This window comes from Ambystoma mexicanum, chromosome 6q (assembly GCF_040938575.1).
Source record: "Ambystoma mexicanum isolate Mex_15411 chromosome 6q, UKY_AmexF1_1, whole genome shotgun sequence".
In the NCBI taxonomy this organism is placed as follows: domain Eukaryota; kingdom Metazoa; phylum Chordata; class Amphibia; order Caudata; family Ambystomatidae; genus Ambystoma; species Ambystoma mexicanum.
The window spans coordinates 122,097,968-122,115,682 of record NC_090937.1 but is presented as its reverse complement, the minus strand read 5'-3'; the positions used below and the strand labels follow the sequence as shown (position 1 = coordinate 122,115,682).

The 17,715-nt window shown below is 41.5% G+C and overlaps 1 protein-coding gene across 2 annotated transcripts in view; it reads left to right on the top strand.

The window, feature by feature from the left end:
• The window catches only part of LOC138515816 (melanopsin-like), an 894,150-nt gene that overhangs the window by 748,766 nt on the left and 127,669 nt on the right, over positions 1 to 17,715 (top strand). For both annotated transcript variants that reach the window (XM_069630561.1, XM_069630560.1), the window contains exons 7-8: positions 599 to 706; positions 15,493 to 15,667. In XM_069630561.1, coding sequence (XP_069486662.1) covers positions 599 to 706; positions 15,493 to 15,667 — 283 coding nt within the window. The remainder of the gene's footprint in view (positions 1 to 598; positions 707 to 15,492; positions 15,668 to 17,715) is intronic.

The following is a 17,715-nucleotide window of genomic DNA, read 5'->3' as shown; positions in this document are numbered from 1 at the left end:
GGAGGATAATTCAGAGAGGAACGCGGTCAGCCAGGCCAGAGCCTGATTGGTGATACCCAGGTTGTCACAGAGACGGTTGAGCAGGGTGATATGGTTGACCGAAAGTATACTTTATGGTTACGTTGGAACATTTTCCTTCTTGTGGCAAAGGTGATACGGGAGAAGACAAAGATCCTGTTAGTAGAAACCTTGACTATGAGCTCATTTAAAAAAAAAATTAAGGCAAGGATAAACTAATTTTAAAACGTCTGGGTCCTATCTTACTGTCAGGGCGGCTGCGATGGCCAGAAAGAGTGCCAATCAGCACCCAATATAATGCCACATTTCGAGATGCAATGCAATCATAAACAATTCAAAAAAGGCTGTGGATTAATTTACATTAGACCTGTTTGTCAGATGTTTCCAATGCTGTCTGGATTGGAAATGGCGGTGCATTTCTAAAATATGTTTGTGCCAAGCTGTCAATTCTCTGGCCACTGGTTGCTGTATAAGAACGAGACACTTTCACATAATACACATGGCTCTAAGCATCTAAATTCAGGTGAGGCTTTGAAACTCTGATAAATTGTAGCATTACTACCTGTTCTTTCTATTTCAGCCACGCGAGAGCCTTGACTCCCTACTCCAAATCCGTGCCGGCGGTTATTGCCAAAGCCTCTGCAATCTACAATCCCATCATCTATGGCATAATTCACCCAAGATACAGGTAATTTCTTTTGTAAAACTATGGAACCAGTTTAGTGTGATTTGGTGCACATGGCAGACTCAGTGATGACTAATGAGACCACAAGACGGTGCTAGTTTCTTCAAAACAAACGCAAATGATGTTCTTTATTTTTTTAATGTTAGACCATAATCCACGGGAGATGCTTCTGAGAGCATGCAGGTATTGTTTCAGGATGAGGGAAGGATATTATCAGATGGTACAAAGCAGGAGGCTGGATGCAATACCCTCTTACAAAACAAAAAACTCTACATCCTTCTCCCCCAACTGCCTCCTGACAATTACAACCACCACAGGTGTGGTTGTTTCATCATCCAAGGTCCATCAAGCACAGGGGATCGGCCGGTACCAAAAGGGTATGCCTGGCTGGCAATACTGTAAATGGGAAAAAAAAACTCTGGGCGTCGTCCTGGAGCATGGGGCAGAGGGGGGCACAATTAGGGTGAGGCTAGAAATCTGTATTGTTCTTTAGGCATGTGTGTTCCCTTTTATTAGACTTAACACCATGCCCATCTCCAAAATCAATTTACACCCCACCCATGGCATTCACTAAAAGTAAGCATGTGCCTTTTTTGTTGAAATATGGGGTTGCAGAGGGGGGACATCTTATCTTAGTCTATGCGGACCACAGGTCATAGTGAGCACTAACAAATCAAAAGCTGATGGCGTCCAAGCCCACACTGCTCAGGCTTGGATTTTGTTTCATGAAATGCTCCCTTTGTGCATTACACACAGCCCACTTCCGGTGGTGCTCCAATCCTCACGTAGGACCTTGACTGGAAGTAAAACATGGTGAGCACCCTGGCCTTTTTCCATGCAGCTCTCGGAGAAAGAGGTTGCAAGAAGAAGATGAGGCTGTGGCGGGAAGCCACACCTCAGATGTGCCTATTATTGAGAGCTCCCAGCTACATATTCTCATGGCCAAAGCATACTGTCTATTTTATGACTCTTCCATGTCATTTGATGTGTAGAGAACATGTCGTAAGAGTTATACAGGGAACTCTGTGTTTGTGATATTTACCAATACATGGAGCTACTTGGGATCTACCCAGGAATAAAGTTAAGATTTCTCTGTGGTCTTAATGTTTAAGTGATGGTGAAAAACGATTTTCACCTAATGTGCATGCAAATTTAATTTGATATGGTAATATGCAGTTGTTAATACTATGCAGAATACAGTTGTGATGCAGTTGTTCGATTCGTATGCCACATGCACATTAAATGTTCCAGTACATTCCTGTATGATTTCTTATGAGGGTATGTTCCAGCATTTAATAGAGGATCAGGGAACCGGTGACTCCATTGAGGGAAATGTTGAGCGCTATCACTGAACCTCCCATAACAATAGACCTCAGGCAGATCAATGCAATGTGCCAGTCACAATTTCATCCCCACAAACTCTCCAAAATAAATGTAGTCAAATGGATTTTGAGTTGAAATTACCGGTGTCAATGGAGCTATATCTTACCCCTCTTGTTTTGTCAAGGATTAAGAGTGAAAGTCTCCGTCCTTCACCCTCAGGACCTTTTGGCTAGCTGCGTATTCATTTTCTACAATTTCTGGGATTTAGGGAATATGCAATTGTCACTGGAATTATCTAAAAATCTCAAGTGCTTTCAATTCTTCGGGGTGATATTTGATTACACCTCAGATATTTGCATCATAGTTCATAACCTCCGCACAGTTTGCATTTGTACTGGACTCCACAAAGTGAGAGAGCCTGATTGGCAGCAAATGAAAGGCCCACGGTTCCAATACTAGTGCCAATAAGTGTCACATGGGTTATCCATTAATTGAGTGAGTGATCGTAATGCCTTCCAATAGGACATTATAGGTTCCGGGAGATCTTAGAAAATGTACTGGGAAGGTTGCGGCTATTCTATCACCAGTTCAGGCATTCTTGTCTCCGTCAGGTCAGGTCAACCCATTAGTTTGGCTGAGGATCCTTTTGCGTTTTTGGCTCTCAATTAGTGAATGTTAGCAGCAACATGTCCTGTCCCTGCCTGATGAGCACATTTCAGTGCATCTGTCAGCAAAATGAAAAACAAAAATTTACGATCAAGACATGATTTTCTGCTTAGAGATTGACAAACACACAGACTCCTCTTGCCCCTCCCTCTTGTTCAATGCCCTAAATGTTGATCATAGTAGCACATATCCTACAATTAGCTTTCTTCCAAACACCACTATGTGCACAACTGCAAGGAACTGAACATCATAACACGAATATGTCTGTGCATTCAGAGATTTAAGACAAAAATAACCCATATGGGGGTGGGATGATTCCCTGTTACAACTAACTTTGTCGAAATAGGCAAATTTGAAAGGCGACATGAGCTGCTTTCTGTTTTCATCAAGAGAGCATTTCAGTGAAGAAACAGCAGATCCCATAGACGCATCCTTCACAATCAGTGTGATCAGAAAATGCCATTTCAGCACTGTGTTTGGTGTTGATGGTAATGCGACCTTTGGGTCACACCTCAGTAGAAAGGAAGGCCTCACTCTGACAAGAAATTGACCAATTATGTCTTTAAGTTTAAATCTCTTATTTGGTGGGAAAATAGAACAAATGACCCTAAAACTCATCAACTTTCAATGCTTATGTCAACCAATGGATTGTTCACAATACCAGTCAAAACATTGGTCTGGACTGCTCCTGTTGATCACATGCGATAGGATATGACCTGATATGATATGGATGTCACAAATGCAGCCTCTCAGTCCTCCAATGGGGTGTTTTCCTGGCTGGGGGACCGGGCAAAAAACGTTGTATTGTGAGAACAAAAAACTGTTGCCAGGATTTCGACTACCTTCATAGTGTTGGCTTATGTGTTGGGTGAATGTTTAACTTCTAATGTGGAAATTGTTAATAAATCGAAAAAGCATAATGCAGATGAAGCAGAATATGCAGCATTGTGTAATTGGGGTAGGTCAGTTGTTAGAACTTGCCAGGCACTCTGTGAAACTGCAGAACCTTAAATGAGTTTTCACAGTATAATGTAAATCCCTTATTACTCACTGCATGTTTTCCACGCCAATCATCTAAAGGCGAAGGGTAGCCGAGGACCCATCATGTGACCAATAACCCCACAAATAGTAACAGCACATCACATTTGATACCAATTACACCACAGGTTGTGGCATCATGTGACATTTCATCTTGATGATATCGTGGGAATTAACAACACTGGTGTAAAGAAATACAATTCACGTAAAAAATATCGAATAGCTCCAAATACAGGAAAAGGCTATTTTAGTTAGTTACCATATTTTAGCGAGGGTGTGGACTTGATAATCTCTCAGTGCAATTATGATCTGTCAGGGGTACATTAAACATAATAATAATAATAATAATAATAATAATAATAATAATAATAATAATAATAATAATAATAATAATAATTATAATAAAATGTTGTGTTGTGACTGTCATTTTTGTTGGCCTCCCTGCAAGTGGCCCTGTAAGAGAATGTTGTTAGTGGGATAGTGAGAGAGGCATATACAACATCCTGTGTTGTTGAATGGTGCAGGTCAGAAGTACTCAGTTCCTCTGTGTCAATATGCTTCTACGTGATTGGCAGAGTCGTTTCGCAGTAGGTTATCTAGAGAGGAGAGGGGAAGGACTGAAAAGTGCAAGGGCTGCTAAAGGAAGTGTTTGCCTTCTAATATTGTGGAGTGTGATAGAGAAGAACAGAGGAGCATGAGCCAAATTGGAAAGTATTCCTGCAATGTTGGCGAGGCCTGTGATTGCTGTCAGTAGAGGACGTTCAAGTGTGGTGTAATATAGAAGGGTGACATTTTAGAGTGTGGCTGGTTAACGGGGGTGGGGGGGTATAAAACGTACTGGGTGGTGGCAATGGGAGGGGTCGACATAAAGGTGAAGGTTGTTCCAAGGGCCAGGACTGTATGTGCCTCCCAGTAAGGGGGTAGTCAGCTTTTGAGATGTTCTGGTAATAATGATGTGATCCCCTTCAGATTACATGGTGTCTGACATGTTTAGGATTTATCACATTAGGTTAGTCAGTTGAGTGAAAGAGGGGTCCCTGTAGTTTCTGTACTTGGCTGCTGGTCTATAAATCGGGACAGGGGTTCCAAAATGGTGCTCGCTTGGTGGAGAGCAGCTTTCTGAATAATAAGTGGCCTTCTTCGGCACAGGGGTGTTTGGGTAAAGAATTTCAGAGTTTAGTTGCTAACAGGTAGAAAGTAAATCCCCCATGCTTGATGTTTGGCACTGTCAACTGCGTGTTTTTGCTCAATCTTTGTGTTCTCAATGGTGCGTATTGCCAGCATTTCCTTTTGATAGCTTCCGAGTCCTTGCCTCTGTAGGAACAGTGCGCGATGGGTATGGTATTGAAGTGGATCCTTTATTTGATTGGAAGTGCTGGGGTGATGTGTACATGTCTTTCCAGACTGAGTAGTGATGTGGCTGACAAGCTTTGGGCTCTTTTTAGTCTGCTAAGTAGATAACCCAGTAGACCTAGGTAGAGGATGTTGCCATAATCAAGTCTTGATAGTACCAAAGAGATCACTGCCATGGTCTGTGTGTGAAGGTTAGGTAGGGCATGATGTGTCAAGACATACAGAGTTGGAAGAAACAGCTTCATATGATGAATTTGGCTTGTGCTGGTGTGAGGTCGCTATCCATTGTGACTCCCAGATTTCTCAGCAAGGGGATTACTGCGGAGTCCTAGAGTACAGTGCCACGGATCTACAGTTCTGTTTTGGATGGGTTGTGCTTAAGTCTCTTAGCAGTTGTCCATGATTCTACCCATCTGAGACAGGTGCTGAGGTCGGTTTTGTCTGTTGTTCGGTCATGCATCAGTGTGTAAATTATGTGGATGTTCTCCGCATAGTTGTAGCAAGAGATTGCTGTGTTACTGGTGAGTTACACAATCAACATACGCCATGACCCCTGCATTCATACGACAGAACATCTCCTCTTACGCAGCCTGAATCTGCATGCTCCAGATGCTGCCACCTTATGCCAAGCCAGACCAGGTATATCTGATATAGTCATCATGCATAAGGTAAAGCCTTATTTTTCTAGTTGCTGGCTGGAAAGTACAGCCTTAAGTGTCCAAGACCGCTATAGACATGTAGTGCACTTGTGAGCGGGAAGTTGCACGATAGCCTATGAGATTCTCCTCCACTAGACCCCCCAAGGTCTCACATACATTTCATCAAATTATGCCAAATACAACTACATATCCCTGGTATCAACCTTATACTGTAGGTATAGCCTCACACGCCAACGTGGAGCAATCACATGTCAGCAACAACATCAAATAGCCAAACTGCGTACAGCCATCTTATGTCAGGTAGCGGAATACATGTCAGGTATATAAATCAAATGTCCAGGTGCTATCATTCTAACCTCAGTTTGATAGCTCACCAGTTAGGTGCATGCCTCTCACTTGGGGAGTGCCTGCTCTTCACAAGTTCAAATCCCATGGCAGCACCGACTTAGATGTTCATGCTTCCGAGGTTGATAAATTGAGGTAATAATAACATGCTATTATATCGCTTAGAAGCTGGAGGAATCCAGAATGAGGTGGTACATAAGAACACACCTTATTATTATTTGTTCAGTGCAGTCTTAGATTCTTAAGTACTGCCATCTTTCATGAGAAAATGCTGCAAATGACCCACTCCCTCTTGTTTGTATGATTCTTGAATGCTTCTTAGCTACAGTCGTGCTCTAGAAATTCCATACACACATACATACATACATAGGTATAATTCATATTTTTGAAGTACAAAAACAAATCCCCGGGTGCTGCCATTGTTTTAATTGCAGTCTCACATGTCCACCCTAAACCCAATATGGTGTCCTCCTCCGCTGTTACTGGAGCTGGGGAGGCAGGCACCGCTGACAAGGAGCAGGCAAGGAGGGTTCTTGCTGGTTCTCTGCAGCACTCTGTGTTCCTGCACCATCCTCAGCCACCATTGTGTCATTGTGTACATCTGCTCCCTGCCCATAAGCAGGAGCATGCTTGGACAACATGAAAGAGACACTCATCTGCTCCTGCAAGCCCTCAGACCTTCCTGCATCACGTTAACAATGTTCTGGGGTTGTGTGACTGTTTGGAAGATGTTTCTGGGAAGCAGATGCGACACTGCAGGGTGGCAAAGGCGGAAACAAGGGGTTGAAACTGCAACAAGGAAACATGCCCTTTCAGAGACCTCCCTGATTTTTGCCTCTCGCTCTGCCACCACAATCGGGAGTTGCATGGGCAGTGCCAGAGAAGCCAAGGGAATTGCCAAGGCTACCGTGTGGGACCCCCGCCACCCCCTAGTGGATATCTGTGTAAATCCCCTCTATACCTTTCCTGCTTCTGTGAAGGGTCCATCAATACTGCGAACAAAGATTTATTCTGATCTTTGCTGCTTGCTAAGACCCATGCAATAGGGTCTTTCACTAGGACAAATCATTGCCGGAAAGGTTTGATAAAGTTTCAGTCCAATTGAAAGGCTTGTACACCCGTGGTGTTAGAGCCTTCCCCCTCAAGTGACCTGTGAATATTCTAGCAATTCAAATGTTCGTAAGATTGTTTGGGCACCAGCTGACTACATGTCCTGAGTTTTGTGGTCTAAAGACATCTTTGATTCTGCGCTACTTGAGGATTTGGAACGTCTGCATGTCTGCATGGAACCAAATAATCACACTGGACTCATGATATGATATGATGTGGCATTTATGACCTGCCCGTACACAAGTGTTTCGAGGCGCAATAAGACAAGGAGGGGGAAACAAAGGGAGGGCAAAATAACGATCTTACTAGGCCTTGTGTCATTCAGATCGTGCAAGTGCAGGGAAGGGAGAAGGGGAGAAATGCCAGGGGGAGCGGAAGGAGGAAGTGCAGTGAACTGACAAGTGCAGCCAGCGGGTGGCTCATAAGTGCAGAGAGAAGGGACTGTAGGGTTGCAGATACAGACCCTTAAGTGCATGGATCGAATAAGGATTTCCTATGTATTGGAATTGAAATTGACCGTCAAATTCTAATACATTCAATATTACATTGTGTTATTGCTTCAAATGCTTGACTATAATATTATTATAATGTGACAGACGAAATGATTTATTGAAGCATCCCGCATAGCAGACCCATTTTATAGCGATTTGTTGAGACGCAGCACAGAGCACACAACCAGACATGTCAAGAGGACCTACTAGAAAGGAAGTTAGTTAGAAATGGAAGAGAAGAGGAACCTTTGCAGGTTTCTAGACCATTGCAGATTGTGGTTTGTAGGTTTTTGAATTGAAGAGCCTGGCTGGCGTTTAACTGGAGGATCTTTAAGAAAGTCTAAGAAATGTTTGTACAACACATATAGTTTGGAGATTTGTAGAATTCATAAGTTGTTATGGCTTTTTAGCAGTTGATGAAGGTTTAAGGCCTTAAAAAGCCTGCAAAAGCCTTATTAGGTACTAAAACCACTGTCGTCAGCCAGCGTAAGCAGTGAGGACTTTAAAATGTTAATGTTTGGTGTAGAGTAATTGTGCAAACTTTATATTATCCCGGAAAGTTGACAGAATATAGATCGATCTGATATCAGAGGTGCAGAAATTGCAGATCTCCTTGAAAGGGAAAATATGTGCAAATACAATAAAAGGAAAACTAGTATCAGCAGAGTCTGGGCACTGTGTTTGCACAACGAATTTTAATCACAGATTGATTATCTTTAAATGGATGAAAACGCATCACAAATGTTACATCCATATTTCAATTTAGATAAAAAATAGAATTAATTCAGGTATTCCCCTTCACCTGATTAACTCCCCGATGGAAAGAAAATTATTCCCAGCAAGAAGATATACCATTCACCGTAGCAGGGTTCTTTCGTAAATTAAATTATTCATATATATTGAAATTATATGCCTTGAAATTAGCTGATTTCATTGTCTAATCGAATGTAAATTAAGTGGCCTTGAATAGCATCCTTCTTCCACTTTTGGTGGCATATCTGTGTGTGGCTCTGAGAGAAAAAAGGGGAGGCCCATTAGCGGGATAGTGGGAGAGACAGGTGTGATACCTGCCGTGTTCATTAGTGTAGGTCGAAAGTACAGAGTTCCCTCTGTCTATGGATTTGATGGAGACACTTGGGAGCATGTTATCCATAGATAAGAGCCCAAAATCGGATATAATACACTACTTTGGGTCTGGTTACACATGGATGAGGGAGTGTGTGATCGGGCTAAAGGGGAGAGCTTAGTCATGGCTCCATTAGTGTTGAGGAGCTACTGGCTAAGACTGTGGTGGCCGTCTGTGTGCGATTTGTGTGTGTAGTGTAAGGTGGTTGAAGATCTTAGAGGGGAGTCTAACGAACCAAAACCACATGCAAACCTGCATTCGTACCGCAAGGCTCCTGCAGACTGTTCCTATTTAACAAGCTCGGAATATCAATCGCTCCCTTTCTGTTTCTGCCTCACTCTCTCTCTTTCTCTCTCTCTCTCTCTTTCTCTCTCGTTTTCTCTGTCACGCACACACAGAAAGAGACACATTGATACATTGCACCCCATGCTCAGCAAAACAAGCATCTGTGTGTTGGCAGATGAGGGAAAGAGGGCAGTCTGGATACTCCACTTATTGCTACAAGGAACAGGCTAAGGTGTGTGGGAGAATTGATAATAGACTTGAGCAATCTTAATATAAACATTACAAAGCTCAGTAGGTTGCTATATTGAAAATATTAATTTGCAAATGATGGCCCTCAGTTACTGCATAAGAGAAATCAATCTAACAATCTTACCATATCAACAAAAGATCTTTACATTTTGTTCACTTTCAATGAATAATTGAAAATGTAGATCTGAATCTGATCAGGCCCAAATATAAGACTAATAAGCTACTATTAAAACAGCCTGGCCCGGAAGTATGCAGTTTTGCATGATATTAGCACTAGGGCAAACGATGCCCTCATGCAAACCAACCTGTTATTTCAATGCATTTTTGCATTACAGAAACGTTTTACCTTGTGTTAATATATAATGGCATTAGCAGTAGGGCACACGTTGCCCTTAGTGCAAAAATGCATCATTACTGGAACTGTTTTTAAAATTAACGTTATCCATTACAATAAATGTGCACCAGGAATTGAATCACATATGGAGGCGCCTCTCTTGCCTTACAACACGCCTTCCAGACACTAGAAAATGTGAAATAGAAGAAGGAGGCTTCCAACGTGTGCCTATATGTGCCTGGATACATGTCCTTAAGCTAAATGCACAAGTATTCCAGATTGGGAGGGGCTGCTGTGGACAGTGTAGGCCTTGCTCTGTGCAAGGGCATGATTTAGGGTTGAATGTGACAGGTAGGATCATGGATGAGTGTGTAACGTTTCGTTTTTGGCATTTAAGCAGTCTGACCTTATAGCCATATATGCATTTTTCATAGGATATTGAATTGTGTTCAAGTGCAAAACAGTAACAAAGTGAAAATAACCTATCACCAAGACATCCTGGAAGATTAGTGTGGCCCTGGGACTTTAGTTTTCCAGGTGGTCATTGGTGCATAAGAGAATCAGTTGATCCGGGCGTGATTCATGAAGAGGTTTAGCATAGACGTAGACAAAAACCCTATTGGAACCTTCATAGACCTTTCCTACGTAATTCTTAAGGAAATTGATCCATTTATCTGAGTGCGCTCATTTAATGGTTCCAAGATTTCATACCAGTGTTTACCTTTCTAGCCAGAGTATGGCGCTGACCCAGCACAAAGTCTAATTTCCTCATATATTCAGGCTATGCTAAAGTAGATCCTTTGAATGGGTGACTGTGGCCCAAGAATAAGGCGCTCGCTTGTTGATCTGTTAGCTTTCTCTAAACCTCTGTGCAAACTATTCTGAATGCCCGGTACAATCTTGTCAAGAATTTTTAAAGGATTTATATTGTCAATTACGTTTAAATTTAGCATGATAAGTTACTGCAGTAACGTTTGGTTTTCTTTTCTTATCACTAATTCTAGAAGGGAAGGGGGTCATTATTACATCGGCGTGTTTTGTCAGGAGGGGTTCCTCTGCAATGATAAGGATTTGGGCAAATAGTTAAGTGCCAGCAGGTGTTTCCTCAAGGGGAGCAACTGACACATGCAACATCATAAGTATATCAGGTTCTCATATCGTGCTTAATGCCAGATAACTCCTGCGTCTAAGTGCTGTTATTACCCAATTTAATGGCACTCACATCATCAACCTTAGAACAATGAAGTCCTATTTCGGTCCTTTCTGATTCAAACAAACTTGTGAAGTGCCTGCACTTTGTGAATAGCTGTTGATATTTTCACCAAAACCATATTTCTTAATAAAACAGTTAATCAAGAAAATAGAATGGAAATAGAAAGCATTGTCCGCTTTCTATTTCTACTGTATGTGGTAGGCAATCAGAACGCAGAAGGTGGCCTCTGGCAGCAGGTAAGATAGCTGTAGGCCATGGAGGAACATGGTTGAAGATCGTGGATTTTAGCCTGCATTCCTGGATATCTGATTGGTTGGCACGTTTCCAGTGCTCTAAATGACTCCATAAACTGCTTAAGGCTCAGTAACCAGTGAGCTCCCTCCTTCAACCCATAGATCAATGCTGTCCTCAAAAACACTGATCTACATGTGATGACGCACAGATGAGCACTCCCTCTCCTCAGTGGCAATCATAAAAGGGAAATCAGTAGCCCACCTGTACTGTTTATCCTTATGTATTGCAATAGTACCTACTCAGAAAGGCGAAGTAAAAATGTGAAAAAATGCAAAATAAAGCCGAAAGACTTGGCTTCCCCATAGGAAAAGGCAATTGAGTAGCCCCAGCCATGACATTTCCCTGTAGGCTATCATGGCAGCAATGGGGCAAATTCATGGTCCTTTGTACAATGCTCGTGCTCTACACAGGCAAAGGCCAGAAATATCTAAGGAAGCAAGCTTCTCACTACTTTCCCACTACACCCATGATTCTGGTGATTACAAATATGAAAATTAACATAATTTTTCCTGTTCATATTGATTATGTAGGGATGATTAAACAACACAATTGGAGGTGTCATCTTGCACATGGCACTTAGGAATTAATTGTTTAGGCACACTATATTACTCCTTAGCACACCCCCCTTCTTTTAATTTGTAAGAAATCTATTTTGTTTGAAAGTGTGTTTTGTAAAATATAAATTGTGCAAAACACAAAATGTAAATAATAAAAAGAATACAAGGTTTGATAAAAATAAAATTCAATACCGTCATGAAATAATGTGTTTAGTCTAAGCGACACTAATTATGTGTTGTTCTTGCTTAATTGCTCTGTAGTGCAGACGTTTGAATAGAGAAACACCAGTAGGATTGTTTTGGCCTTTGTTTGTCTTCAGACATTTCGAATGTATCAGGTGATGAAACAGTTAAAAAGAGTTCGAAAACGTATTTATTTGCCTGTACGAATACCAAATATATTCTTCCCTGACAATCAGCTATTTATCTGTTTAAGTTGTCAAGCGTTTAGAATTCAGTAAGCCACTTCAGAATTATGTATTCCAACCCTCAATGCATGATTGTATTACATATAATTAAGAATATCACTTAAATTGCCTTCACATCTTTTCGTAGTCAAAGAGTTCTAACTTGTAGCTTCAGCAACATATCCTGAGTCATGTTAAAGCATGTATGGCTCTATTCATTACCATGAAGAAAAGGACATTTGAAGGTGCGTATAGAAAGGAAGATCAAGCACTCGTAAAACGCATTAGCTATTTCATTTGTACTGTAAATGCTGCAAGTAAATGTTGCCAATGTACATATCCGGTTGCCGGAAATGCACTAGAGCACGATCTGTGGTCTAGCCATAGCATAGAACCTTCACATTTTTTGTCTCTCATTTTTCACTCAAACTTGGAGACTAACTTTACGCATGGCCAATTTCCTTCTCCATTTAGACAATTAAAAAGTGTGAAATCCAAGCTCTAACCACATCAGAAGCCTGCGTTCTATGCTACTCTTGTGTTCTTCTAAAAGCTTGCAGCTCTCTAGCCAAACGACAAGCTTCAAGTGGAGGCTTTATCTGCCTGCAAAGGCTCCACTCTAATCTTCTCTTTATGATGTTTACACACTGGGCTTTAGGCAAGGAGACATGAACAAACAGTGTCACAGGAAGTCCTTGATGAGACTGGCCGGGTTTCCTCCTTCACACACTCTAATGGTGTTATAGACCTTACCATCCAGGTCTGTGGCCTCTAGGTAGACTTCGCCCCCCTTCAGGGAACCTGGCCTTTGTCTCTGGACCACTAACTGGGGTAATTTCCATCATATCATTAAAGCAACCAAACAAGTACTACTCTCCCTTAAATGTACTTTAAGACATGTGACAGTGTTGAGCGAGAGATGCCAGAAGCAGGAGTGGAATGTCCACTATTCTGGGGGCCACCGCAGCAGATACAGTGGGACAAGGGGCCAGGAGAGGGTGCATCTTCAGGTCGTGTTGCCTTCATTACAGCTGGCATTTGATACCTCCTCATAATAATTTTTGTTTGCTTCCTACCTTTAGCTCGAATTAGCTTCCCACCTAGAACCTGCCAACTGCAGCTATGTGTCTAGATGGAGAGGTCACTTAGCAATACTGGGATTACCTATACCCATCCAATTCTTTTGCCGGCTCCCAGCTGGGCTTTTGTACGAAAACATTTTCCCTGATATATATCCAAGATGATCGACTGCAAGCACTGGAACATGACCATTCTTCCATTGGTCGTGGTGGTTCGGGACTTGTCATCAGCACGACTCAATATTGACCATAGATTCATGGAAGAATGGCTAAGATTGACAGCAAACTTGGCGGATTTGACCAATGATATTGTACTCTATATAAGGGTGGACTCTAGGATTTCAAATAATTTTGAATGTCAATAGAAAATCCTGAAAACCATGCCACTCCATCCCCATATGGTAAGAGTACCAGTCAACTCCCCCTTGGTGTAGAACATCTTGTGTATATAATGGCGAATCACTCATTAATAAATATTATTATTTTTAATATCAATTTGACTTCTATTTTATAGAGAAACAATTTTACCAGTCCAATATTTCACAGTACTGGTGACACAGTACCTACATTAAATACAAACAATTGAAAATGTAGACATATATATATATATATATACCTTTTAGATACATCTTCTTATCTACAACACCTCTTTCTACCATCCACTACTGAGTGGCTGTATTATACAGATATTTAACAAATTATCATCATTAGAAACACATCTCTTTCTTTATAGCTTGTTCCTCCGACCTGCTTTGTGCCTTCTAATATATGTAACAGCGCATCAGTCAGCAGACACTAAGCAGCACCTCTTCATGATGCCAGCCCTGTCGGTAAAGTAATGACTCGAGTAGCCTCCAGTGACATTCACTCCTTCTTTCTCCATCAACCAGCTGGGGCGAGTTCTACACGCACAAAGTAACATATGGAGTGGAATTTCAGATCATTTGTGCTACTGTGGCATTTCTTTGATAAATGTATCTTATAATGATGTCAGATGAAAATAATATGTGTACACATATGAGGTACTAGTATATGTTGGAGATGGAGAACATCATGAGAGTCTTATGTGTACTGCCGGCATTAGGACAATGAAATATATCTTATTCCTGGCTCATTTCAGGTCTTATCCTCTGGGGTTTCTCTGTCAGAGGATTCCTGTTTTAATCACGCCATATCCTGAAATGCTACATAGCACAATATTATTGAACTTCTTTCTCCCATGCCTGGATGATTCACTCTATCATGACTAGCTAATCTCTATCCTCAACAGACAAATGTACTTACGTGTCGAGCAGTGTTGGCTGAACATTGATGCCTGTTCCACGTCATGTCATGTTCAACGGCAGATAGGGAACAGCTAGGTCCCTGATAGCAGCCTGTGGAAATCTGTGCAATGCTGCTGAACTGAGCTGAACCGCATTGCACAGAGTTCCGCAATTGCGAAGCAGTGAGAGAGTGCATCTGGCACTGGCCACGATATACTTAATTGGTTAGGCTAGCTCTTGAAACTTTCAGCCTCAGATGAAGAGTCGGTGATGACTCGAAACACGTGTCAGGCTACTTCGTTATTAAACTCTTTGGACTCATGAGAAATCCCTCCTTCTTTGAATTACTTGGACCACCTGTCACTATTGCACTCTTCAGCGCAGTGAGACTGAGAAATGTCTGTGTTCTCTGTACAGACAATCCACAGAGTTCATTAACACGTATCTCACCTACATTTTTCAGGGAGCACATTGGGCTATTCTGTATATATTTAAACAGAAAAAGTAATATTTTATGCTTTGATTTGTCACTTCAAATACATTTATTCAATTTATATACAATGGCAAAAAATGTATTCACATGTTTTCAGACATAAATATTTGTGCAAAGAACTAAAGTGTGTACTGAATGTTAACTACAGGCTCAACCTGGAATAAGTACTCTAGCTACTTTAAAGAAAAACGAAAAATGGAAAAGAAAAACCTATGTGTAAATACAATTCCAGAAAAACAGTTTGAGCCGTTAATAAAGCAAAGAGATTACAAACATTACAAGATTGTGTACCATATTGCCAGATTTCATACAGGTGAAATCTTTATGGTGTCAATTTACCATGCGTTAAGGCAGGCACCCGGAAGCCTCACAGTATGTCCAAAGCTATCCAATTAATTGATGAGACAATGAACAATTAGAACAGTTCCTAAACTGTGTTTCCATAGTATGCTTAAATAGTCCCTCTGTCTTCCCTAAACAAATATTTTTTCTCTTGGCTCAGAAAAACCATTCACGATGCTGTACCCTGCCTTCGATTTCTGATCAGGATTTCGAAAAAAGATTACTTGTCATGCTCCACGGCGGAGTCATCATTTCGGGGCTCGATCTCAAGTCGCCTCTCATTGGCATCGAGGACCAAAAGTAACTGTGTGTCGTCAGTCTCCACCAGAGAAACAGTGAGTATGATCTACAGCCATTGGCTGCTTTGAAGAAAGTGGGAGGGTTATCTGCATAGAGCTAAAGCTTGTCTGGTAAACCAGTGGTTAGCAGGGAGTGCCTCTTTAACCTGAAGATAACAGCCTTCTTTGTCTGCAACAAGGTTGCCTTGAAGTTTGAAGTCATCGAAATAAGATGTGTGGAATGTCATATTTTCGACGAATGTCAATTATGGCTGTTATCAAGCTGGCATTGTGATTCAATGTTGGGTGACAATATACCATAATGTCAAATAGAATTATTGTGGCCTGCATCTTTTTTTTCTTCTTTTTGATAAGAAAATGCATTTTATAGCTTTACAAATGCACAAGTAGTATGAATTGCATGATATCCGATGATCAATATTCAGACTTACATACCACCACTGAAACAAGACAGCAAGGGCTTAAATTACTGTAAATGAATAAGATAGCTTGTGAATTTGCAGTGTTTTAGGAGTTATGAACGAGTAGATGAAGAGAGGCCTTGAATAATATTTCTCTTTTAAGTAACAAAACTAAGAGTGATTCTTTCCTTTAAATGTTTAGCTTAGCCCCACACAAAATAGCCTATTAATGAGATGAGAAATAACATAGATTTTCAAGTAGCCTACAAAATTGGCCCACTCAGATATTCCATTTTGCGACCAGTGATGGAGGGAGTATTCAAGTTATGTGTGAAGCATTGTAATGGCATCCCACAGGACCACTGTAAAGAGAAAAAAACGCCTGATAGATCTACTTTCAAATTATGACAAATAACTAACATTGCATAGGCCAAATTACACTATTGATTGTGGCAAGTGGAAGCGACATTTTAGGATCTCTCTAGGACTTAAGAAATGCGAGGAACACAACTTAGTGAAAATGCTGGGCTCAAGGGCTGACACAGATTACAGTTGATAAGGATTCGGGAATAGGTTATTATTGGTCGTGGAGAGTTTCTATGGCATCATTATTTTCGCAAAGACTGCCATTCATCAGTCAAATATGAGCACAGGTGCATAGTCACAGAGAATGCTGGACACAGGATTCAGGAGTATTTGATTTTGTTTTAGAATTTTTGTAACATGCTCAAACAGACATAAACCACTTCAGAGGGTGCGGGTTACATGGGGGGTAAGAATAGGGAGAAGAGCGGAATGTTTCATTAGCCAAAGGCAAGCCAGAACAGGTGGGCCTTGCAGAATGTCAGTTAGATCCACAGCATACATTAATCTGGATGGTATTCCAGGGAAGCATTGGGTGTGAAGAGTTCTACCACCAAAATATTTGTATCTGTTCTGGACAGTGGCCAAAAGATTTTAGGAGATTGGCCTTACATTGAGGTGTTTCGTGATAAGACCATGGTAGGATCTGTGGGCAAGGGGAAACAGAGCTTCGCAGGGAGAACACAGAGGGACTTGACTGCTGGAACAATGTGGTCAGAGAGTGTCAGAACAAATATGAGGTGTGCAGGGAATTTCTGGAATATCGGCAACGTGGGCAGAGTTTTTTCCATTAATCAAGCCTACCTTCCATTGCAGTAATCAAGGCAGAAAGCACAATTGACAGGGCAAGAGTTTATTTTTCTTCTGTTTGGGAGAGTAAAAGTTCCTCCTTGGGGAGAGGTGGAAGAAAGCTGTTTTTTGTCACTGCATTCACTTGAGCAATGAGGATTTCATGTCGAGTGTATGTCCTGGGTTTTGAAGGTGAGGCGTACATACGTGTGAATCGCTCAGTTAGGAGGTCAACACAAAAGGTAAGGGAGATTGGTTCACTGGTGAAATAAGGGAAAATCAGGCAAAAAGGTAGGATTTAATCACGGGCTAAATGAATAGGAGGCACTCGACTCCTGCCTTGGTAATGCCAGTGGGTTCCCATGGGTCTTATATCCAGTGGAGTAACTTTGCTGAAAATGTTGGGGGGGCATGACATCTAATGAAAAGGTGCACCAGCCAAATGAATGGGGACAAAATGGTGTGCTATGAAAGTTGGGGGGGGACAAACACCCCTGTCCCCCCCCCTAAAATTACGCCCATGCTTATATG